Here is a 23,808-nt window from a genome sequence, read left to right on the forward strand (position 1 = left end):
GGGATCGAGTCCCACGTTGGGCTCCTTGCTCAGCAGGGAGCCTGCTTCTCCCTCTACCTCTGCCTGCCACTCTATCTGCCTGTGCTTGCTCTCTTCCCCTCTCTCTCTCTGATAAATAAATAAAATCTTTAAAAAAAAAAAAGAACTAGAAAATGAACAAACTAAGCCCAAACTTAATAGAAGAAAGGAAATAACAAAGATTAGAATGAAGATAGAGACTAAGAAAGAGCATAGTAAAAATCAATAAAATTAAGACCTGTTTTTTTTTAAAAAAAAAGATTAGAAAAAGACATTTAGCTAGACTTGCCAAGAAAAGAAATGATTCAAAAATCAGAAATGAAAGAGAAGTTACAACTGATAACACAGAAATACAAAGACTTATAAGACTACTATGAATAATTATATGCCAACAAATTAGAAGACCTAGTAATGGATATGTTCCTAGAACTATACAACCTACCAAGACTGAATCATGAAGACATAGAAAATCCAACAAACCAGTAAGGAGACTGAATCAGTAATCAAATACCTCCCAAGAAAGAATAAGTATAGGACCAGAAAGCTTTCTTGGTAAATTCTACCAAATATTTATAGAATAATTAATACCAAAAAAAGAATAATTAATACCAATCCCTCTCTCCAAAGTCTTCCAAAAAAAAGAAGAGGAGGAAACACTTCCAAACTCATTTTAGAAAGCCAACATTACCCTGACACCAAAACCAGAAGAGGACACCCAAAAGAAGAAAATGACAGACCAATATCCTTGATGAACATAGTGTAAAATTGTCAATAAATATTAGCAAACTGATTTAAACAATATAAAAGGGTCATACGTCACGATCAATTGGGACTTATTCCAGGGATGCAAAGATTCAACATCTGCAAATCCATCAATATGATATACCACATTAACAAATGAGGGATTAAAAACGATCTCATCTCAATAGATGGAGAGAAAGCATTTGACAAAATTGAATATCTGTTCATGATAAAAACTCTCAACAAACTGGGTATAAAAGGAAGGTAACTCAACATAATAAGTCATATACGACAAGCCACAGCTGACATTACATTCAGGGGTGAAAAGCTGAAAGCTCTTCCTCTAAGATCAGGAACAAGACCAGAATGTCCACTCTTCTTACTCAACACAGTAGTAGACATCCTATATAAAGAGCAGTAAGGCAAGAAGAAGAAATAAAAGGCATCCAAGTTAGAAAGAAGTAAAACGGTGTCTATTTTCAGATGAGATATAAAGAAAACCCTAAAGATTCCACCAAGAAACTGTTGGAACTAATCAACATATTTAGTAAAGTTGTAGGTTATAAAATCAATATACAAAAAGCAGTTGCATTTCTGTATAATAAGAATAAACTATCTGAGAAATTAATAATAGAATTCCATTTATGATTTCATCAAAAAGGAATAAATTACCTAGAAAAAAATTTAACCAAGGAGGGGAAAGATCCCTATATTATAAGACACTGGTGAGAGAAACTGAAGAAGACACAAATAAATGGAAAGATACTCTGTGCTCATGGATAAGAAGAATTGAAGTTGTTAAAATGTCCATACCACTTAAAGCAGCCTACAGATTCAATGCAATCCTTATCAAGATTCCAATGGCATTCTTCTCTGAAACAGAACAAACAATCCTAAAATTTGTATCGAACCATATAAGACCCCAAATAGCCAAAGCATTCTTGGGAAAGAAGATATCCTACTCTATGATTTCAAACTATATTACAAAACTATAACCACCAAAACAGCATGGTATTTGGCATGAAAGCAGACACACATTTCGATGAAACAAAAGAGAGCCCAGAAATGAAACCATGCACATGTGGTCAATTAATGTAAAACAAAGGAGCCAAGAATATATAATGGGGAAAGGACAGGCTCTTCAAAAACTGATGTTGGGAAAACTGGACCCTTATCTTATACCATACATAAAAATCAACTCAAAATAGATTAAACACTGAACATGAGACCTGAAACCATGAAACTACTAGAAGAAAACAGGGGGTAAGCTCCTTGATATCAGACTTGACAATAATTTTTTTATATTTGACCCTAAAAGCAAAGGCAAAACAAGTAAAATCAATAAGTAGACCTACGTCAAACTTGAAAGCTCCTGCAGAGCAAAGGAAACTATCAACAAAATGCAAAGGCAATCTATGGAATGGAAGAAAATACTCGCAAAACATCTATCTGATAATTAATATCCAAAATATACAAAGAATTCTACAAAAAAATCTGATTGGGAAATGAGCAGAGTAACTGAATAAGTATTTTTCCGAAGACACAGAAATGGTCCAACATCTACATGAAAAGATGCTCAGCATCACTAATTATCAGGGAAATGCAAATCAAAGCCTAGTGAGATATTACCACACACATGTTAAAATGATTGTCAAAAGACAAGAGATGGTCAGCCATGGTGAAGATATGGAGAAAAGATAACCCTTGCACAATGCTGTTGCAAATGTAAATTGATGAGGCCACTGCGGAAACCAGTATGAAGGTTTCTCAAAAAATCAGAACTGGAACTGTCATCCAGTCCAGCAATCCCACTTCTAGCTCTACATCCAAAGGAGACAAATCATTATCTCAGAGATTTCTGCATCCCCATGTTCACTGCAGCATTATTTACAATAGCCAAGACATGGAAGCAGCCTAACTGTCCAATGATAGTTGGATAAATAAATGTGATTTTATATTTGTAAATATATATATCTCACATATTCCCACACATATATATATGTGTGTATATATATCTATGATACACACACACACACAGAAAAAGGAAACCCTGTCTTATTTGACAACATGGATGGACCTTGTGGGCATTATGTTAAGAGAAAGAAGTCAGAGAAAAGCAGCATATGATTTTACTCTTTTGTGGAATCTAAAAAAACAGAACTCATAGAAACATAAGTGTGACTGTCAGAAGTGGGGGTTGGGAGGTGGGGAAAATGGGTGAATATGGTAAAAATGTACAAATTTCCAGTCCTAAGTAAGTTCTGGGGATATAATGTATAGCACAGTGGCTACAGTTAACAATACCGGATTATATATTTAGAAGTTGCTAAGAGAATAGATCTTAAAAGATTGTATCACAAGACAAATGCTTTTAACTATGGGAGGTGATGGATATTAATGACACTTATAATTATTTCACAACATATACATATGTAATAACATTATATTGTATACCTAAATTAATACAATGTTATATTTCAATTATCTTGATAAAACTGGGGAAAAAATCCTTTTCCCTTTCCATTTCTGGGTAGGGTTGATAAGATTTCTTTTCTCATCTAACAAAATGTTTTCTTTTTGAGGAGTGGGTTGAAGGATTACCTGGGTTTGAACCCCAATAATGCCACTTACTGAATGGCCTTTGATAAGTTACTTAACCTTTTAGCACTTTTGTTTTCATATGCAAAATGGGGACAGTAACAATATCTACTTCTTGGACATGTTATTATTATATAAATTAAGATATGTAAGGCACTTAGAATATTGCCAGGCACAGGGTAAGAATGCAACAAGCATTAACTTGTGTTATTATTATTCCTTTGCTTTTTTCAAACTCTTCAAAGTACAGTTCAAGGAAAAGCATCATCTAACATATTTGAAACCTTTAGAGTTCATTCATCACCTTTTTATTCATTATTTCATTGGATGCTGGGAACAACCCCTGCGAGATAGATAGGAATAGATAGATAGGCAAGTATCTAAGGATAGGTAGATATCCAACCCTGTAGATAAGGAAACTGAGGGACTTGGTTGGCCCACTGAGGATTAGAATCCAGAACAACACCTCACCCTAGTGCTCTGCTTATTTCACTTGCTTAATAGGGAATAAAAAATGAACAAAAGTATTTTAATATCCCTGGACCTTATTCCCTGAAATTTCATTTAGAGTAGTCAGTTTCCTTTAGTCACTGGCGGTTACATAGGTGATTGTGCTGGTGGTTAAAGGACTTGGGACTCAAATCACAGGGAAGATCACGTCATTTATGTCCTGACAGATGTGTTTTTTATGTATTCCAAAGCAAACAAACTTTAGAAAGGCAGGAAGGAAAATAATTCTGTCAGCGAACAGACAGTTTATTTTTAAAAATGACATTTTCCCCCACTTCTCCATTACTGATGGATTAATACTGCTGACACGTTGGCATTAAAACTGTGCCTATTTGTTAAATTACACTAATAAAAATGAACAAACAGATCTGGGCTAGAAGTCAGACTGAAGAGAAACAGATAAAGTCTATAATCTGAAATAATATGGAAAAAGTCAGAGTAACCTGATGTATGAAAATGCTAACTACTTTGTGGTATGCTTTCAAGTTCCCTCCCAATCCCCTCTACTCTTACTAAAAATTTTCATGAAGATACAACTCTTCCGGGAAATATGGCTAATTCCTCATTTGCTCGGATAGGCAAAAGACTCTTAGTCACCAGTCATAAGGAAATGAAACAATAACACATGAACTAAACTCCATTTTGGATGACAAAAATTCCTGCTCTTGAAAAATAAAGTAGAAATTCCAATAACCCCAATACGTGGCTTAAAATATGCATCACTTGTATTAAAATTTTTTTATTAGATGACAAATATAACTTACTGTTGTACTTTTGGGTATAATCTTTTAAACTGTGAGAACATGTTTACATGTGTGGCCACTTCCATTAATATTAAGCATGTTCTTACCTGCGCGTGATGGGCAACAGATTGGAGAGTTTGTGTAGGCATTCAGAAAGGAAGTGCCATGGGCTTTCATGAAGTTGATAAAAGGAAGTTTTACTACCTGACTTCCTGGATAAAATGTTAGCCTTCCATCCTGGAATAAAGAAATTTAATTAACACTGATTGCATTAGAAAAGAAAAAAATTATTTCCTTTCATTTTAACCATAAAATTTGTAAGTAGAAAAGACTCCAAGATGATCTCAAGGATCTTCAAAAGATAAAACAAGTTTAAAGAGTGTTACCTATAACTAGCTTATAATATTAAGAATTTAATGTTGCATGTGGGTTGGTTTGAATATAATAAATAAACTAAATGACTTTCTGGAAAGTTCTTCTGGGGCATGGTGGACTGATGGAACAAATATTTATTAAGCATTTACTATGTATCAGGTACTGTGAAAGATCTTGAAATTCAGTGGTGAGAAAAACAGAGTCCCTTGATCCTTGGAGCTTAGAGGGAGAATAAAGCATTAATAATTACAAATTGTGATATGCGCTTTGAAAAAACCCCTAAATACAGAATAATAAGGGTGATGTACTTTACATAGAGTGAACAGGGAAAGCTTCTCTGGGAAGTGTGAGACATAAAGGGTAAGAAAGATCCAGCAGCTCTTTAGGCTGGACATAAGTGAAGATGTCAGTGGCTGCCGGATAAATGATCCTGAATATTAGAAGAGGAGTTTGGGCTGGAAATATGCATTTTGGAACTGAAGAACTGTTCTCGGTAAAGAGCAAAGACAGAACAAAAGAATATTTTAGGCCTGGAGTTATATCTATTCTATATTTTCAATATAATTATAAATAAAAATACAGTCTTAAAAATGAATTATTCCAAATCTGGGATATACATAAACCCTTGATATGTCTGAGATTTCCAAATGGATATATAAAGTAGGCTATTGATCACAGACAGGAATCTGGAACTTGGAAAAGTCTACCCTGGTGAAATCAACATGGGCGTCTTAAGCATATTCATGGTATTTAAAACTGTGATAGTGAAAGAAATGTTTCAGGCAGAGAGTAAAAAGGGAGGAAAGAAATGAATTCGAGGAGTCCCAAATAAGAGGAGAAGGTGTGATGGGAAGTTGAGAATAGCCAGCAAGGGAGGAAGATGATAGAGGAGATAGAGCCCCATGATGCTGAGAGAAAATGGTATGTCAAGAAAGGTGACAGGAAACGTCAGCTGTGTTGAGAGGCTATATAAAATAAGAAAATTTATTTAGGTATTGGTATCAATTTCTGCTCTGACCCTTATTATTTCTTTCTTTTTGCTTGCTTTGCAGAAGTTTTTCTAGTCTTTTTATGTGTCTTATCTGGCATTGAACCTTTCCCTGACTAGTGAGCTAGGGCAAGAGTGATTGGGGCCCTAAGTTGATACATATATGTTTATATACTATATATATTTATCCATATATGTATAAAATATAGTATATATAAATATATTTATACATAATATATATATATTTAACATATATATCCATATATATATATTTATCTATATCTATGGATAAAGAAACCAATCATGTTACTATAGTTAGCAACTAAAATATTTGGTGTAAAAGAGATACAAGAGCAAAAATCAAAGTATTAATAGCCTCCTAATCTTAAATTTGAATTGAAACTATCAACATGATCTCAGGTTTTCTTTTTCTGTCCAATATATGTACTTTCTAGATCTGTCCATTGAAAGGGTCTAAAAGCAATGAAAAATTGGAACACCTAGATTATAGTCAAAACACAGGATAGGACAAGAAATACACAAGTTGGACAGGGAAGTCTATCAAAGTAAGCTGCTGAAGATTATTAGGAATGGATCAAAAAAACTTAGGAACAACCTGGAGGGTCTTTCACTAACCAAAATGGGACATTTTTAATATCAATAAGTAAAATGACTGCAAAGCATTTATTTTTTTTTAAGTTTTATTTATTTATTTGACAGAGAGATCACAAGTAGGCAGAGAGGCAGGCAGAGAGAGAGAGGAGGAAGCAGGCTCCCTGCTGAGCAGAGAGCTTAGTGCGGGACTCGATCGACCGTAGGACCCTGAGATCATGACCTGAGCCAAAGGCAGTGGCTTAACCCACTGAGCCACCCAGGTGCCCCGATTGCAAAGCATTTAAACACAAATGTATAAAAACCTATGTATTCATACTATACTGAAAAACAAACAAACAAACAAACAAACAAAAAAAAACCCAACGTCCCCAAATATTTCAATCATCTTTGGAAGTTCCTAGGATGCTTTGATATACCACCCAAATTACCTTTAGGGATGAAAGAATGAGTCCACTAATGAGAGTTGCCTTGCCCCAAATCCTGCCTCTTTCTGGGAGCAGTGCACAACTAATGGCCATCCAACATTAAGTATAAAGCCCTAGCCCCGTCACCCAAATGGAAACAGTTCTGAAGCATCAAACTGGTTTGAGAATTACCCATAAAGTCAGCTGGGAGGCTTCTACTGAGATAGTGACAAAACTCAATTTCTCTCTCTTTGCAGAATCCTTCCTTCCTTCCCTTCCCTTTGATCTCAGGAGCACTCCCTAAGAAAATTTTTCATGTTGATCTCCAATACTGCTTGTTCCCTTAATTTAGATGATTTGTAAAGATTACTTTGAATAATTTTCTCAACAAGTCCAATGGGCATATCCTTACTTTAATCATCACAGGTTAATCAAGGAGAAAGGCAATAGAACACAGTGATTTGTACTCTTTTGGTGCAGACATGCTTTACACCAACAATCTATGTGACCAAAGTAACATCCAGTGATAATAAACTAGTATTGTAACTCATAGCCGAACGTTTGTCTAAGCAGTAGTGTTTAAATCATGGATAAAACTAGAAGTTTCAGGTAATGTTGATGCAAGTCTTCTTTCAGATGACGTCTTGGCAAAGTTCCAAAGCCTGTTCAAGTTTGTGATTTAACCAGAATCACACACCCACACAATTCACTTGGAACCTGGGGGAGTGAATCAAATTACATCAACTAACGCACTTAAATCAGCACTAACAGGATTATCAGATACCTGAGTAACTATTAACTTTCTTCGTTTGCACCCAAACATGAATTCCTGTAAATCCGAAATGTAAATCCCTGGGAAGCTAACAGGCTTTTATGAAGAGCAGAATGTTATTTTCCCCCACAATAGACTCAAACCGGGGTACAGATTTAAAGTGCATTAGTAGTGATAAAATTAGTGGGTCGAGGCCAGTATTAAAAAGAAAAATGCAAAGGTGCTGTCAGATACATTGTATTTCCTAGATTATTGTTTTATATGTACGTAGTTTACGGGTGTATGCGGGGCCTCAAAATAAAATGCATTTTTTACTTTGCATCGGGATAGGATAAGTTTGGCAGTCTCAGATTCTGCTCCTCAAAGCCTGCAGCACAGGAAAAGCTGGGGGCCGGTTGCTAGTCTGGAGTGGGACACCCATTTTCTTGCTTCTCGGTACTTACGAAGGAGTCGCTCACGACTAGCACCACGTTGGGTGCAGCGGACCAAACCCGAGCAGCTCCTCGTCTCTGTCCACCTGCCCGGGGGTCTGGTGCTGCCAGCGCGGAGGCTGCGACCACCGACACCCACAGGAGCAGCATCGCAAGGAGCGGTTCAGAAACTTTCCGCGCTCGGCCGGCCGACTGCTTCTAGGAACGCCTCTGGAAAGAGGGCGGGGATCCCACTCTCCTAGCGCTTTTCCCACAGAACTACAATTCCCAGCAGGCTAGGCGTAAGCACATGCGCAAAGGGGGGAATCCCCGGCCTTAACTCACGTTAAGACCTTTTAAGCAAATACCGAGCGAACTAAAAACTCAGTCACTTGCAGTCACGTGAACGATGTCTGGTGAATGCGCATGCGCTCGGACTCCAGTCTCGGCGTTTGGAGGAAAAGCATCTGTCCCAGGTGGGTTAGGGTCGCTGTAGCTTTTGCAGAAGTTGGAGACAATACGCGGTTGAAATGGTACCTACAGAGAGAGAGGGTCAGGGGCCAGGACTGGTCATTTTGTGCCGCGGAAGCATGACCGAGTATTAGGACCGTGAACTGGGCAATGATGAGGTGGCAGCGCGTCTGTCACTTAAGTTAGGTGGGGCGGTTCTTTGTGGGGCCTCTGGCTGGACCGTCTCAGGTGCAGTGTGGATTCGGGGGGCTCCTCGAATACATTTCCCCAAAGAAATTTCTAGCCTGCCTCATCTTACTGTCAGTGCCGGAAGGGTTTATCGTGCTCCGGTGGAGTGAGGAACGGGGCCTAGTCCAGTTTCCTGTTCTAGGAAGAGCTTAGGTGCATCTTGTCCGCGGAGTGCAAAGGAGAGAAACCGAACAGGCTCCTAAGGGAAGACGTACTGAGCTGTGTGATGAGTTCGGTTAATTGACGGGTTCAGAATATCACTGTTTTGCTGCAGAAAAAAAAATCACTGTTCCCACTTGACTGTTGAACTACTCTGTCCCAAAGCCAAGTTCTCATTTCATTATCATAGTTTCAGATATATAATTTGTTCATCACGTTAGTCATGTGAATATTTTGACAGGAAAAGGAGTTGCTGTAACTTAACATAAAATCAACTCAATTCTAATACTTTCTGTAATCCTTACTTTGACCATTTTGCAGGTAGGAAAACCAAGACTTGGGCAGGCTAAATAATTTACCCAAGACTACACAGGGATCCAGTCTGAGCAGGACTTAACTTTAGTAGTCTGTGCCCTAAACTTACTAGAGTTCTCTGTTCCTAGTTGATAATAACATTTTATGACATTCTGATGCTTAAACTCTTAATGTAGACAAATTCTTAATCAAGAAACGTGTTAAAGCTCTTTGTGAGGATTCAAATATATGAACAATAGTTCCTGATCACAAGAAACTTAAACTCTAGGGAAACAAAGCTAACATACCTGGCATTGCAGCCTTATAGCATGGTAGATAATGTAGGTAAGCTACGTCATGATCAGGTTATGATTCAAAAATTTGAGTTAATTTGGAGTGTGGAAATCATTTCACCATAGAAACATTGTTAGATGACTTTTAGATTTGTGAAGATATATGTCCAACTTTATCTGTGGTGTTGCTACTATTTCTGTGAACTATGTTTACTCTCTTTGGCTTCGTTTTCACAGGTGTTGTATTCTCAGTTCCTAGTCAGAAGGACAGGAACACATCTTTTCCCCCCTCTCTTTCTCTTTGGCATGTCAGTGCAAGCAGGTGCTGCAGTGATTTGGAGGACGATGGGTATTTTAAGACCCAGAGACAGCACTGGAAGAATCTAAGGGGCTTCCTGTCCTACTACCCATCTGACATTCAGTTTGTCCTACAACATTCCTCCCAAGTGAATGGTCCAGTCTGTGCTTTTTAATCTCTAGTGATGGGCATGTACTTCCTTTGAGTAGCCCGTTCCACATCTGCCATGCCTAATTATTAAAAGTTCTTATTTTGAGCTGAGGTCTGTTTCCCTCTACTTTTAATCATTCATTGTCCCCTTTCTCTTTATTTTTATGCGAGTAATCTTCCCTTTTCAACAACCCTTTTCGCCTCCTCCTCCTCCAGTTTTTTTCCCCCTCCCAAGGCTTTCCCAATTTTCTTTGTTAATTATATAATTGCAGGTTACTTCATTATTTTTGTCACTCTTTTCTGGACATAAAACATTTTTGCTAATCATTATCTGAAAAGGTACTTTTGAGGTGTGTTTGTGTGTATCTTTATGTTTGTTCATGCCTATGTATGTGTTGCATTGAGGGTAGGCACTTTATTACATGTACATTTAAATCATCAGTCAAAGATTTGTATGTTAGAGATTGCTTGCTTTTGTGAGATACTTAACTGAAGTTTAGAAAGATCTTCAACTAAAAGGTCATGGGATAGATTTTGATTCTTTGTAATTCTTTTAATGTCCAGTATACCCGCAGCACTATATTCTGCTTTAGGAGAGGGAGGCTAAATGTGAAGTTAGTTACTATGTGGAAGAAATTCAGTGTTGTCTTTACCAGCTGTGATTCTGTGAATATTTGTTGATTATCTGCAATGTACTAGACACTGCAGGAAATAAAAGAGAAAAATAGAAGTAGTCTTTGCTCCTAAGGAACTTCCAGTGTAGTTGTGGGAAACAAACACACTCACACCCCTGTAAATTTAATAACAGTATAAAAGACATTAAAAATATAGTTAAATGCCAAACATCCGAAAAGAAAATCAGAACATCCCAAATTATACTTTGGAAAATACTGATGTGGCTTCAAAATGTTAATTGCCATTCATTAACATAAATATTCCATAGTAACATAAGTTTTAGAAATGCTAGGTTAAACTATCTTTGGATCTTTAGGACTACTCAGAGCTTTTAGAGTGCTCATATACATTTAGAATGACTTTAGAAGAGAGTGAGACATATAATGTGAAATATTCACAAAATTACTAGATGGTGTGTTAATACCTTTAAGCATGTTATTGTTTCTTGGAATGCTTTTTGGAAATGTTGGTTTAAATTGAAAGTGTTAGAAGTTCAGACTAGGTAGATTCATCTGAGAAGGCATTATGCTTGACGCTTGAATTTGGCTTTCAGTTATACGTACCATTTGAGTAGATAGAAGTAGTGTGAACAGGCTGAATAAGAGAGGCAAAAATGTAAACTGGAAAGTAGTGGGGGACAGTGAAAAAAAGTTGTATGAGCTGATATTCAAAAAGAGAGTCTTCCTATCTCACTTTAGCAAATTGAGAATTGCTGCCTTTTGGCAGTGGGGAAGCTGAATGTTTAGAGTAGGCTTTGGAAGCTGGACAATCAGCCATTTATTGAGTACATATTACGCTAGTGTTGAACATGTAAGGAACTCCAAATATACAGTACATTTATTTAGGGTTTTATTGACTTGAGAGACAGGGCATATCGATATAACATGGTAAAAAAATATCTATTAAGTTTAAATTGAATAGCTCAACTAATGTTCCATTGGTTCAGAGGCTGGAGCGGTCTCTTTTACAGGATTTGATCTGGAATGTTTTTCACGTAATTGAAAGAGGTACTTGTGTGTGATGATAGCCATCTTTTGAAGAACACTAGCAAGAAGGTTACTACTTGAGAGATTAAGGAAGGCGAGATTAGGGATTGTAAATGTGTAAAGAAAGTTTGTAGTAACCATGTGGATTAGAAATAGAAAAAAAAAGTAGTGAGGTTATTGAGAGGGTGGCAGTAGATAAGGAGAATGGAACTAATACACAGTTGACCCTTGAACAATGTGGATGTTAGGGGTGCTGACCCCCCCATGCAGCCAACAATCCACATGTAACTCTTACTCCTTAAAAAGTTAACTACTAATAGCCCTCTGTTGACCAGAAGCCTTACAGATAATAGAGAGTTAATACATTATTTTCTATGTTATATGTATTATATACAGTATTCTTAGAATAAAGTAAGCTAGAGAAAAGAAAAGGTTATTAAGAAAATCCTAAGGAAAAGAAAATACATTTACAGTACATTTATAGTCCAGAAAATACATTTATTGAAAAAAATCCATGTATAAGTGGACCTCAAGCCCATGTTGTGTGAGGGTCAACTGTGTCTTACGTTCCATTTATGTGGATATCAAGTAAGTGATATAATCTTCACTTTAGGCTTGGAGTAGTGAAGTAAGGTGTCCAAATTCCAATTGTACTTGAACCTAGATGTATCTGATTCCTAAACACGTTCTGAACATGTTCAAGTTTTGGCTTGGTGGATGGGTATGGCAGAGCTAAGGGGCTGGCAAAGCCTGGGGTGTTAATTTTAAGAACAGAGTTGAAGTGACTAATTACCATCAGGGTGGTTTGGGGCTTAAAAAAGTTAGTGTAATGAATGGAGTCAGTTTTTTCACTTTCATTTTACCTTCCCTCCAAACAAGGGTAACCTTGTTTTAACTTTTATTGTACTTTCTTAACCATTATTTGGATCACAATACTGTTTTTTTCCACTGAGGAATTTTATTTGCACGTAAGTATTACATCCCTAGGAAAAAAATCCCAGGATTTTCCCTCCTGTGTATTTTCATCTTGCTTCTTCATGGTCCATCATGCCAGCTGAGGTGGTCAGCACAGTGAAACCCATCTGGCAGGATGGGAGCAGATTATTTTGCCATTCTTCTACATCATTGAGTTGTATATCAAATCTGGGGCTGATCACTCTATACTTACTGAACCTGCCCCTGGGCTCACAGCAATTTTTCCAGGTCTGTGACCATCAGTGATTTCAAATTTGCCAGTGTCACCATGCTTCAGCATTTTGGTGTAGAAACTGGCTGATGACTTTGGAGCATGGCCTAGTAAGAACCTGGTGATTGCCTCACTTTTCCGCATTATTAATGAACTTGAAAACACCTGCCAGTACATTCGCATGCACCATTATGGCAGTATGGAAAGATGGTAGAAAGGTACTTTTTTCCTTAACAGTTGGACCCTTTTCTCTGGAACTAACCATTCTATTTAAGTATACTGCCAGTGCATGTTTTAGTTCAGTAAGCTCACTTTCTCTTTTTTGTCCATCTCCACCGGCTTCATGTAAATTTTGTTCATTTCCTAGTTTAAGTGGCATTGCTATTTTTAAAAAATTTTTTTTAAAGATTTTATTTATTTGACGAGAGAGATCACAACTAGGCAGAGAGAGAGGGGAAGCAGGCTCCATGCTGAGCAGAGAGCCTGATGTGGGGCTCAGTCCCAGGACCCTGAGATCATGACCTGAGCCGAAGGCAGAGGCTTAACCCACTGAGCGACTCAGTTGGCCCTGCATTGCTATTTTTTTTATTCAGTTTTTTGAAACTGCTTCCATTCTCTCCATGAAGCATCTAGATTAATTTTGTTTGACAATTTATTCCAGAGATCCCATCAAAAGATACTTAGGATAATATTATGTAGAATTTGTGTTAATATTTCAGATGGTTATTTAGCTGGGCTTTTGACATTTAAAGAAAGTTTTCTCTCTTTTCAATAGATTATACATTAATCTAGTTACATGATGTGGTCATCATTTTACATATTTATAATTCTTTTTATGGTTTAAAACAGGTTCACTTTAGTGTAGTTAGGCTGCAAATAGGGAATAAATAAGTACTGTTGATTGTCCTTGATTCTTAACAAAGTAGCATAGAAATAATTGATACCCTTTTTTGGCTCTTTTTTTTTTATATTGAAGTTTATGTATTTTGAGTTTCTGGAATGTTTTTTGGAACTTTTTGTGATTGCTTATGGAAGTTCCTTTTATTATCTGAGGCTATGGGTACATAGACCGATTTGGAAATTGTAGAAAAAAAAAAAGATGAAAAATTGTACCTAATTATTTATTGTGTTTTAAATTGTGATTGTGAAAATTAAACCTGAATCTGATGTGTTAATAAATTCACTGAGTTTTAGGCTGTTTATCATGCTTTTTATTTGCCTAACTGTCTCATATTTTGCTTAATTTAGATGAATAATGGTTAAGGAACAATCTGAAATTCAATTCCAAAAGAAGAAAGAAGATAATAGGTAAAAGGTAAGTGTCTAGAATCCTAAGTAATAGGTAATTGGAGTCTGTTTTTACTTAGTAATTGCTTTTGCTAGTTCATTTCAGAAGAAGGGTGTGATGGTGTAAGTTGTTAATGCCAGACTATAGGTCATCAAACACCTTTAGATTTTTGTTATTAGATTTAAACATACCTTGTTTGCTTTTCTGTAGTTAACTTCCATTGTTATTATTGTTATTATTATTTATAATGTTGGGTTTTTTTGCTTTGTGGAGTCTTTGTATCTACACAACAGAATGTAACTTAAGGTTCCATAGCTTTAGCTGGGGCCTGTAGGACATAGTAATTCATCCATCTACATTTGTTACTTTGAGATTTATCATTTTGGCATGTGTGTCACTTTCTATCTTTTTTTTTAAGTTCAGTTGTTGCTACTTTTTATGCTTGCTATGTTGCATAAAAACCCTTTTAGTTTGGTAGTAGAAATCCTTTCACTGAGTTGGAAGTGCAAACTGGGGTTTCTGGGTGGCTGAGTCAGTTAAGTGTCTTCCTTTGGCTCAGGTCATGATCCTGGAGTCCTGGGATCAAGCCCTGCATCTGGCTCCTCACTCAGCGGGGAGTCTGCTTCTCCCTCTGCTGCTTTCCCTGCTTGTGCTCTCTCTCACTCTCTCTCAAATAAATAAATAAATAAAATCTTCAAAAAAAAAAAAAAAAAAAAAAAAGAAAGAAAAGAAAAGAAAATGCACAAAATAAGGCTCGGTGGGTTAAAGCCTCTGCCTTTCAGCTCAGGTCATGATCCCAGGGTCCTGGAATTGAGCCCCACCTCAGGTTCTCTGCTCTGTAGGGAGCCTGCTTCCTTTTCTCTCTCTCCCTACTTGTGATCTCTCTCTGTCAAATAAATAAGTAAAATCTTAAAAAGAAAAGAAAAGAAAAGAAAAGAAATGACTCGCAATTGAGGAGAAAAAATACAAATTATCTGGGGAAAGTGGGTGGGGCTGTGGAATAACATTGAGAACACTTGTAAAAGAGCTAGATTTTTCTTTGAAATGTTGGAAATGCTTGCAATAGAGGGAATTGTCCCAAAGAGAGGTGTATCATTTTTGTTTGTAGGTTTTTGCTCTATGAAAGGAAGTGAGTTTGATGATACCTGGTAGGTTAGTACATAGGAAAGCTATGTTTAGGAAGAAGTTTTTAGAGCTAGAAAGGGGCAAATTATTTTGTCTTTTCAAAAAATCAGTTAATCCCCTAAAACTGATCTGTCTCTACGTATCTATATTGTCTGTTTCTGTATCTGTGTATTTCTCGTATAATTCTTAGGTGTAGAGGGAGGGCCTAAGTGCTAGCCTCTTATGCTAAATGCCAAATCAAATGAAGAAGGAAGAGGAAAGGAAGAATAAAAGATCCCACTGCAGCAAGGGTAAATGCCATTACTGGTGGAGACATCTGGGGATATGGAAGGGTGTTGAACATTATCGGTTGGTTACCAAGGAAAGAGTGGAGTTTATTTATTGTGGTCTTTAAAAATGCCTTATGTAGAGGCATTTGACAGCTCTGTTTTTGCTGCTGTATTTAACTACACCTGTCTGTGTGTCTCTTTTTTTTCTTAATGACTTTTTTTTTTTTAAGATTTTATTTATTTGTCAGAGAGTGAGAGCATGCACAAGCGGGGGGAAAGGCAGGCAGAGGGAGAAGCAGGCTCCCCACTGAGCAAGGAGCCCAATGTGAGACTTGATCCCAGGACTCTGGGATCATGACCTAAGCCAAAGGCAAATGTTTAACTGACTGAGCCACCCAGGCTCCCTGTATGACTGACTTTTACTGTCTTCTATAGTCTAGTGTTCTCATTTGTCCAGTGAGCTTCATTTTCTTCTGTTTTCAGCAAGTCTCTTCTGCTTCACTGAACCCACATTTCTCCGTGAATCCTCCGGTGCCACGTTCATTCCTATTTCTCTGTCTTAGCCAGTGCAGTTGTTTTTGACTGGAGCAGTTTTCCTTCTTCCCTCCATTCTTAAATCCTGTCTTCTGGTATCTCCTCATTACCTCACACCATACTTCTTTCTTTGAAACATCTCTTGTAGTTGTACTCATTATCCTTAGTTCAGGATTTGGTTCTCTAATGACTCGTATGTCTTAGGTTTGGTTTAAAATATATTCTTTAGAGCAGGAGCCTTCTTTTCTATTTTTTTCATGTCATATGAAGTGCATGGCCTCAGGGTTGTATATACAGTTGGTGGTGGCTGGTTCTGCCTTGTTTGAATATGCTTCCACTCAAATCCTGGGTGATAAAGATGGTGATCTTTCTTTTTACTAATCTGAATTCTTGTTTGTTTTTGCTTGGTCATATCTTGAAACTGTTTTTGTTCTTTTTTAACTTAATTTTTTTAACCTAATTTTTTCCCCTTCAATGTCTTTTTTTTATCCCTTTCTATTGGTCCAGATTAGTTGTCACCATAATTTTTTTAAGACTTTATTTATTTATTTGACAGAGAGAGAGTGACAGTGAGAGAGGGAACACAAGCAGGGGGAGTAGGAGAGGGAGAAGAGGCTTCTGCTGAGCAGGGAGTCTGACTTGGGGCTCGATCCCAGGATCCTGGGATCATGACCTGAGCTGAAGGCAGTTGCTTTAACCCACTGAGCCACCCAGAGACCCTAGTTGTTATCATTGTTGATTTTTTATTTCTCTTCTTTGTAGTCTACAGATTTATCTACCCAAGATAACTTTGGTGTGAGAAAATTTAATTTGAAATTTGGTGCCTACTCGTCAATTTGTAAGCTACCAAAAAAAAAAAAAAAAAAAAAAAAAATCCAGACGTTTGCAGCTATAAATTTATATGAAGATAATTTCAGGTAAGAGAATGATTTCTAAAATGAGAGCATATGAATTGTGTAGCTTTAATTGTATAATTAATGTAACTAAGCAGAAAGTTACTTTTCTGTCTATTTAAAAAATCTGATTGTAGCTGCAAATAAATTGATTTTATATATTAATTTTTTTATTATTTTGAATCTAACATTCTTTTTTTTTTAATATTTTATTTATTTTACAAGTAGGCAGAGAGGCAGGCAGAGAGAGAGGAGGAAGCAGGCTCCCTGCTGAGCAGAGAGCCCGATGTGGGACTCGATCCCAGGACCCTGAGATCATGACCTGAGCCGAAGGCAGAGGCTTTAACCCACTGAGCCACCCAGGCGCCCCATGAATCTAACATTCTTTAAGTCAAAACACTTATTATTATTATTTTATTTCCCTACTTTTTAAAAAAAATTTTATTTATGTATTTGACATACAGAGATTACAAGTAGGCTAAAAGGCAGGCAGAGAAAGAGAGGAGGAAGCATGTTCCCCACGGAGCAGAGAGCCCAATGTGGGGTCAATCCCAAGACCTTGGGATCATGACCTGAGCCCAAGGCAGAGGCTTTAACCCCCTGAGCCACCCAGGTGCCCCTTTCCTTACTTTCTTAAACTTCTTTGATCTGCCCTTGTACCTCAGCCTCTTTGGGTATAAAGGACATCAGTATACTGAGTCAACAAGCCATCTTCTTGGTTCATTTTTCTGCCATGAACGTCTGCAGTCTACAGTGGATTATAATTTACCCAGATTTGTTTCCTGATGAGATTAGAGTTCAATGAACTTGTCAAAAAAATACAAGTATCTCTTGTTTTTACCACTGAGGTGTGATTGAATTTGACTTGTTTACCGGTAAATCAGAATAAGTTGTAAAATCTTATGATACATTAGTTTATTTAAAATTATGTTAACATAGTTCAATGAAGAAATACTTTGTCTCCCAAGTGAAATATCTTCTTATTATAGAAATAATCCTCTAGCATATTCATCACCTTCATTCAAGTGTAAACTTTGCATTTATTTCTCTTCAAAGAATACAGTATTGCTATAACTTGACAGTGACCTTTGCTGTGAACAAGTTAATATCCTGATTTATATTTTATAGAAACCAGCATTAAAGCAGATTGCTTTCCTATGCTCTTATATCAAAGTTACTGAAATTAATTTGTTTTAGTTTTTACTTTGTGATTTGGGCTTATTCTACTAAAACTTGCTTCGTGTAGAATTAGATTGAGATTGATATGTGCTTTGAATCCTAGCCTTTTAGATCATCTACTATATGAACAATGAGTATAACTCAAATACAACTGACTTTCAACAAATATTTATTAATGTATACAGTTAGATACTCAGTCCTGGCAGTACAGCAGTTCGCAATAACAACCACAGACAGAAAGCCCTGCCTACATGGCACTCACATACTAGTGGGTTTGGGGAACAGAAAATAAATAAAATAAGTAAAATGTATAGTGTAGAAGATGCTAATGTTAGGGTGGGGTTAAGAGAATATTGTGTAGTTGGGTTTGGGGTGGGGGAAGGGTTGAAATTTTAAGTAGTGTGACCAGCCAAGGTTTCACTGAGCAAGTGACATTTGATTAAAAATTTGAAGAGGCAGGGACGCCTGGGTGGCTCAGTTGGTTAAGCGGCTGCCTTCGGCTCAGGTCATGATCCCAGCGTCCTGGGATCGAGTCCCACATCGGGCTCCTTGCTTGGCGGGGAGCCTGCTTCTCCCTCTGCCTCTGCCTGCCACTCTGCCTGTGCTTGCTCTCGCTTCTCTCTCTATGACAAATAAATAAATAAAATCTTAAAAAAAAAAAATTGAAGAGGTGAGGGAATACAGTATAGGGATCTTAGAGTGGAAAGAGTATTCCAGGTAGAAGGAATTACATGTGCATTTTTCAGATGGTTAAGTTTGTTGGAATTATTGTAGGTTCTCTCAAGTTTTTTATTTCCACAGAATGTCTAGCAAGGAAGTAAAAACTGCTCTAAAAAGTGCTAGAGATGCAATCAGAAACAAAGAATACAAAGAAGCTTTGAAACATTGTAAGGTAACTGAAACATTTTTTTATCCCACAGTAAAATTATTTTACCCATTTACAAGCCTTATGGATTTGTAACATGTGTATCATTTTTTGTCTCAACATTAATGAAAGTGGTTAGATTATTAAGTAGACCATTAGAGTGGTTGTGCTAGGATAAACTACACTGGCCATGCGCAAAACCACACTCTCAAAATATGAATATCCGATATCTTTTGATGGGATGTATTATGGAGCACTACTGTATCATAAAGTTTTCTTTCTTAATGGTATGTTGACACTATCATTCTGTTTGGTTTGTGAATGGGAGCTCACGATTCTAAAGCTCCTTTGTAAGGTGTTGAGGGGAATGTCCTTGTCCAGAGGGAGAAATTGAATGTGGAGAAGAGAGAGTGTAGGGGTAGGAATGAGAGAGGATGGGATCCTGAGCTTGAAGTGGAATTTTCTTCTCCTTTTTCTTTCTTTCTTTCTTTTTTTTTTTTTTTAAGATTTATTTATTTATTTATTTATTTATTTGACAGATAGAGATCACAAGTAGGCAGAGAGGCAGGCAGAGAGAGAGGGGGAATGCAGGCTCCCCGCTAAGCAGAGACCCCAATGCGGGGTTCGATCCCAGGACCCTGAGATCATGACCTGAGCCGAAGGCAGAGGCTTTAACCCACTGAGCCACTTAGGCACCCCGAAGTGGCGTTTTCGATACTTTTTCCATCTTAGCAGTGGGGAAGATAGGTGTAGATACTGTCAGATTTGTAGATTTGGGGATAGGAAGAGAGGAATGTTCCCTCTGATGTCTTCTATTTTCTTAGTAAGGCATAAGCTGAGAGTGGAAGAAGAATTGTATAGGAGATTTGAGATTAAAAAAAAAGGTATGAAGTGGTTTTTATTTAACTTACTAGTGGCAATTGAAAGGACTTACATGCTCTAATGAATGTCCATCTGAAGTTTCATGTTATTGAAGTGAAATCAGTGAACTGAGTTGTGTGGTTTCTCCATGTTCAGCTTCTGAAGCTTAGTAATGGGCATGCTGGGGTTCAAGTATGGATGTTGAGAAAGATGATGGGGAAGAGAGGTGAAAGAGTTGAGGATATTCATAAGGGAGGGATGACAGTGATGGGTTATTGGAGTCTAAGCTGGAAAAGGAGGGATAAGAACTGAGAAGTGGGGCGATAGTAGAATAAGAGGGGGGTCAACTAATTGGACATCTCAGAGGTTAAACAATTGTCAGCTTTGGTAGTTACCACATTGTTGGTTTTTTTGGCAGAAAACATTGTTGGATAGAATGGAATTTGTGCTGTAGAATGATGAGAGATTGCTAGAAGTGTCATGTGGATGCATAGAAACACAATAATCTGACTGTCTCAGCTCATGAAAATATTCTTATTTTCCCTAGAATAGGTAAAATCTTAAGAGCTAATTATCTACTAGATTTAGTTAGCTACTAGTTTTGTTTTCTGTCACTAGAACATCTTTGTTTTCTGTTTCAGACTTTCACTTTAGCGAGTACCTGTTCTTTCTGAAAGCAATAGCTCTACATACAATTTTTATTCTCATTGACAGGTGGTATTTAAACATTCATTGCCTCTATTTATTTTGAACATATGTGGTATAGTCACATTGGGGTCAGCCTACCTCCCTACCTTGTTATTTCAATGAAAAATCTGTCTGATAGTTGGAAATGTTATCACAGTGCAGGACAATGTGGGTGTTGGTTAGAGTGAAACGATATAGAAAAGAGTTTTGTGAGTTTACTGGTGGTAGTGTGGAGTGGAGGCAGCAAGATGGTCAGGTGATATGAATAGTCTAGTGTTCTTTGTATACATAGTATTCATTTGCAAGGAGGATGGGGAGGCATCAGCATTGCTTGGGCAGCTTTTAGTATATATACCTCATATTTTAGACTCCTTTCACTTGTCAATCCAATCCATCTCCTGCTCTCCTTGAGGAAACTGAAGACCAGAGAGATTGAGTGGCGTTCTTAAGATCACCCTTAGTGGTAGATCCAGATTTCCTGACACTCAAGTAGTCTTTTAGTTGTTTGTTCATTAGCTTCCAAAATTTAATGACCCGTTCTTTTAATTTTTTTCCATCAGACAGTGTTAAAACAAGAGAAAAATAACTATAATGCCTGGGTCTTTATTGGTGTTGCTGCAGCCGAGTTAGAACAACCTGATCAGGCTCAGGGTGCCTATAAAAAAGCTGCTGAACTAGAGCCAGATCAATTACTGGCTTGGCAGGTATGTAGATTTTTTTTTCCTATATTATGGTAAATTTTTTGCCACATTTAAAAAAATGTAGGTAGCAGCTTTTAAAAAAGTCATTTAAACCATTAATTACCCCATAGAAGAAAAAAGTTTTAAATGTATTGATCTTTTAAACCTGTATATCAGTTAAAAAAAAAAAAAAAGCCTGTGATGCTATTTAACATTATTTGACATCCAACCCAATGGATTATTTTCAGAGGTGAGGATTGGAATTCAAATATGATTATGTAAATCTCTAATTATGTGTGTATATGAAAGACTTACCAAGAATATTCCTTATGCTTATTCAAGGGAAAAGAAATGCATATTAATATGTTTTCTAAAGGTAAGATATAAAAAATCTGCAAATCTATGTATTTGAGTGAAATTCTTTTTTCTTATTTAAAGTTCTTCATATTTTATGTTGGCTTCTCCAGCTTTTTCATCTTTTTTTTTTTTTAAAGATTTTTTTATTTATTTATTTGACAGTCAGAGATCACAGGTAGGCAGAGAGGCAGGCAGAGAGAGGAAGGGAAGCAGGCTCCCTGCTGAGCAGAGAGCCCAATGCGGGGCTCAATCTCAGGACCCTGGGATCATGACCCGAGCCTAAGGCAGAGGCTTTAACCCACTGAGCCACCCAGGTGCCCCCAGCTTTTTCATCTTTAATAAGTTTGTTTCATATCCCAATTACATCTTAGAAACTGTGATAAATAGGCAGTAGGCTTGGGAGACCATGAACCTGTTTGTCTCATATTTATGTGAACAAGAACATGAGAGGGGGTATCTGGTAACACACTTAGAGAGATGCCTGCTTTTATTATGTATTGATTGATTTAAAATACCTGATCATTCTTTGAAGCAAAGGTGACAGTTTCTACAAATTACTTCGATTTTTTTTTGACCATATAGAAGTAGTGTCATATAGTAATAAGAGTTAAGATTTTTTGTTGTGAACCACTTCAAATATATTTTCAAAGCTCTTTTTTAAAGATCAGTTTATTTGAGACAGAGAAAGAGAGAGAGAGAGAGAGTGCACGCATGTACACATGCATGAGCAGGGAGGGGCAGAGGAAGAGGGAGAGAGAATCAGGCAGATTCCCTGCTGAGCATGGAGCTTGACTCAGGCCTCTGTCTCAAGACCTTGAGATGATGACCCAAACTAAAATCAAGAGTTGCACACTTAACCGACTGAGCCCCCAAGATGCCCCACTTTAAATATGTTTTCAGAAGTAAAGAGAATGCTAAAATGAGCCCCTCTGGCTATCACCTAGCTTCTGTAAAAATCCACACGTGGCCAGTGTTTTTTCATCTATGCTTTGATCTACTTTCTCCCACCCTAATTATTTGGAGGCAAATACCATACATTATTTTATTTTTAAGTTACAATTTTCTTTATCGTTAATAATCTTTATATATCGTCACTTTACTTAGCAAAATGAATGTGAGAGTATTAGACTTTTTAGAATAATCTCTACTGTTTCCTATTTTAGGGGTTAGCAAGCTTATATGAGAAATGTAACCACATAAATGCTAAGGATGACTTGCCTGGTGTTTACCAGAAGCTCCTGGATCTTTATGAAAGGTAATCATTATATAGGGAAAGCCCTGTGTCTTTAAAAGCTTTAATTTGAATAAACTGATTAAAACTTCCATAGAAGTACTCCAAACATTTACTGGGAATTGAGAAGCATTTTTCTTTCATAGTGTTGTTACAAAATCTTTTGCTTGTGATTGAAATAAAATCAAAACACTAATAGTAAGAGGATTGACTAATTTGGGAACTTTGATATAATTTTTAGGTAATATGATGGAAGATATTATTTCTTAAACCTTCTCTTTTTTAATGAGAGGCTCATTTTATAAAATTTTCCTGTGGTATGAAAGAGGATATGGGATATGTTCTAATTTAAAATAGTACCTGACAGTAGTATTATTGGGATATTTTAATTTTAGTATCTTAAGCCCTTGATTGTTTTCATTAATCAGATTCAAAATCCTTTTTTTTTTTTTTTAATTTTTTATTCTAAGTGTTGACAAACAGAAGTGGTGCGATGTCTGTAAGAAACTTGTGGATCTATATTACCAAGAAAAGAAACACGTAGAGGTTGGTTAATGATTTGGTGGGGTAGTAGACTTCTTTTACTAAAGCCATTATTAGAAGAAAGCTTTCATTTAGCTTAAGGGAAAATTTAAACAATTAGTATGTAGTGTGATATTAAAAGAATACAGAGAGATACTACAAATTATAGTGTTTTGAAACTAAATTAAATTTCAAGTTTTAGTTATTCTAACTTCCAGACCTTTTTGAAACTGGGCAGGGATAAATAAAATAAGTAAAAGCATCATCTGTAGAATTTAGTGACATATTTGTGGTGCGTTTATGGCTGATGCTATAGTTACAAGGTTTGGGGCATGTAGTCATTATTCCTGTTTCCACTCTGTTATATTAGTTGTACTTCTAATATAATGGCTGTCTGGTTTTG

At 36.8% G+C, this 23,808-nt stretch overlaps 2 protein-coding genes across 6 annotated transcripts in view; one reads left to right on the top strand and one right to left on the bottom strand.

Moving 5' to 3' along the window:
• ARSK (arylsulfatase family member K) overlaps positions 1 to 8,443 on the bottom strand; it is a 41,114-nt gene extending 32,671 nt beyond the window's left edge. Inside the window, exons 1-2 of one of the 2 annotated variants that reach the window (XM_082723933.1) lie at positions 8,208 to 8,443; positions 4,718 to 4,847 (exon numbers count right to left, since the gene is read on the bottom strand). In XM_082723933.1, coding sequence (XP_082580059.1) covers positions 4,718 to 4,847; positions 8,208 to 8,345 — 268 coding nt within the window. In that variant the 5' untranslated portion in view covers positions 8,346 to 8,443. The remainder of the gene's footprint in view (positions 1 to 4,717; positions 4,848 to 8,207) is intronic. The other variant, XM_082723934.1, reaches the window with a different exon arrangement.
• A 103-nt stretch (positions 8,444 to 8,546) lies between these two features.
• Positions 8,547 to 23,808, top strand: part of SKIC3 (SKI3 subunit of superkiller complex) — an 85,608-nt gene continuing 70,346 nt past the window's right edge. Inside the window, exons 1-7 of one of the 4 annotated variants that reach the window (XM_082723849.1) lie at positions 8,547 to 8,650; positions 14,163 to 14,229; positions 16,893 to 17,047; positions 19,004 to 19,094; positions 21,176 to 21,319; positions 22,816 to 22,907; positions 23,354 to 23,429. In XM_082723849.1, coding sequence (XP_082579975.1) covers positions 19,005 to 19,094; positions 21,176 to 21,319; positions 22,816 to 22,907; positions 23,354 to 23,429 — 402 coding nt within the window. In that variant the 5' untranslated portion in view covers positions 8,547 to 8,650; positions 14,163 to 14,229; positions 16,893 to 17,047; position 19,004. Of the gene's footprint in view, positions 8,651 to 14,162; positions 14,230 to 16,892; positions 17,048 to 19,003; positions 19,095 to 21,175; positions 21,320 to 22,815; positions 22,908 to 23,353; positions 23,430 to 23,808 lie in introns of those variants that run through there. The other 3 variants (XM_082723850.1, XM_082723851.1, XM_082723852.1) reach the window with 3 other exon arrangements.

The sequence above is a fragment of the Mustela nivalis genome (genome assembly GCF_964662115.1).
Source record: "Mustela nivalis genome assembly, chromosome: 3".
Classification (NCBI taxonomy): domain Eukaryota; kingdom Metazoa; phylum Chordata; class Mammalia; order Carnivora; family Mustelidae; genus Mustela; species Mustela nivalis.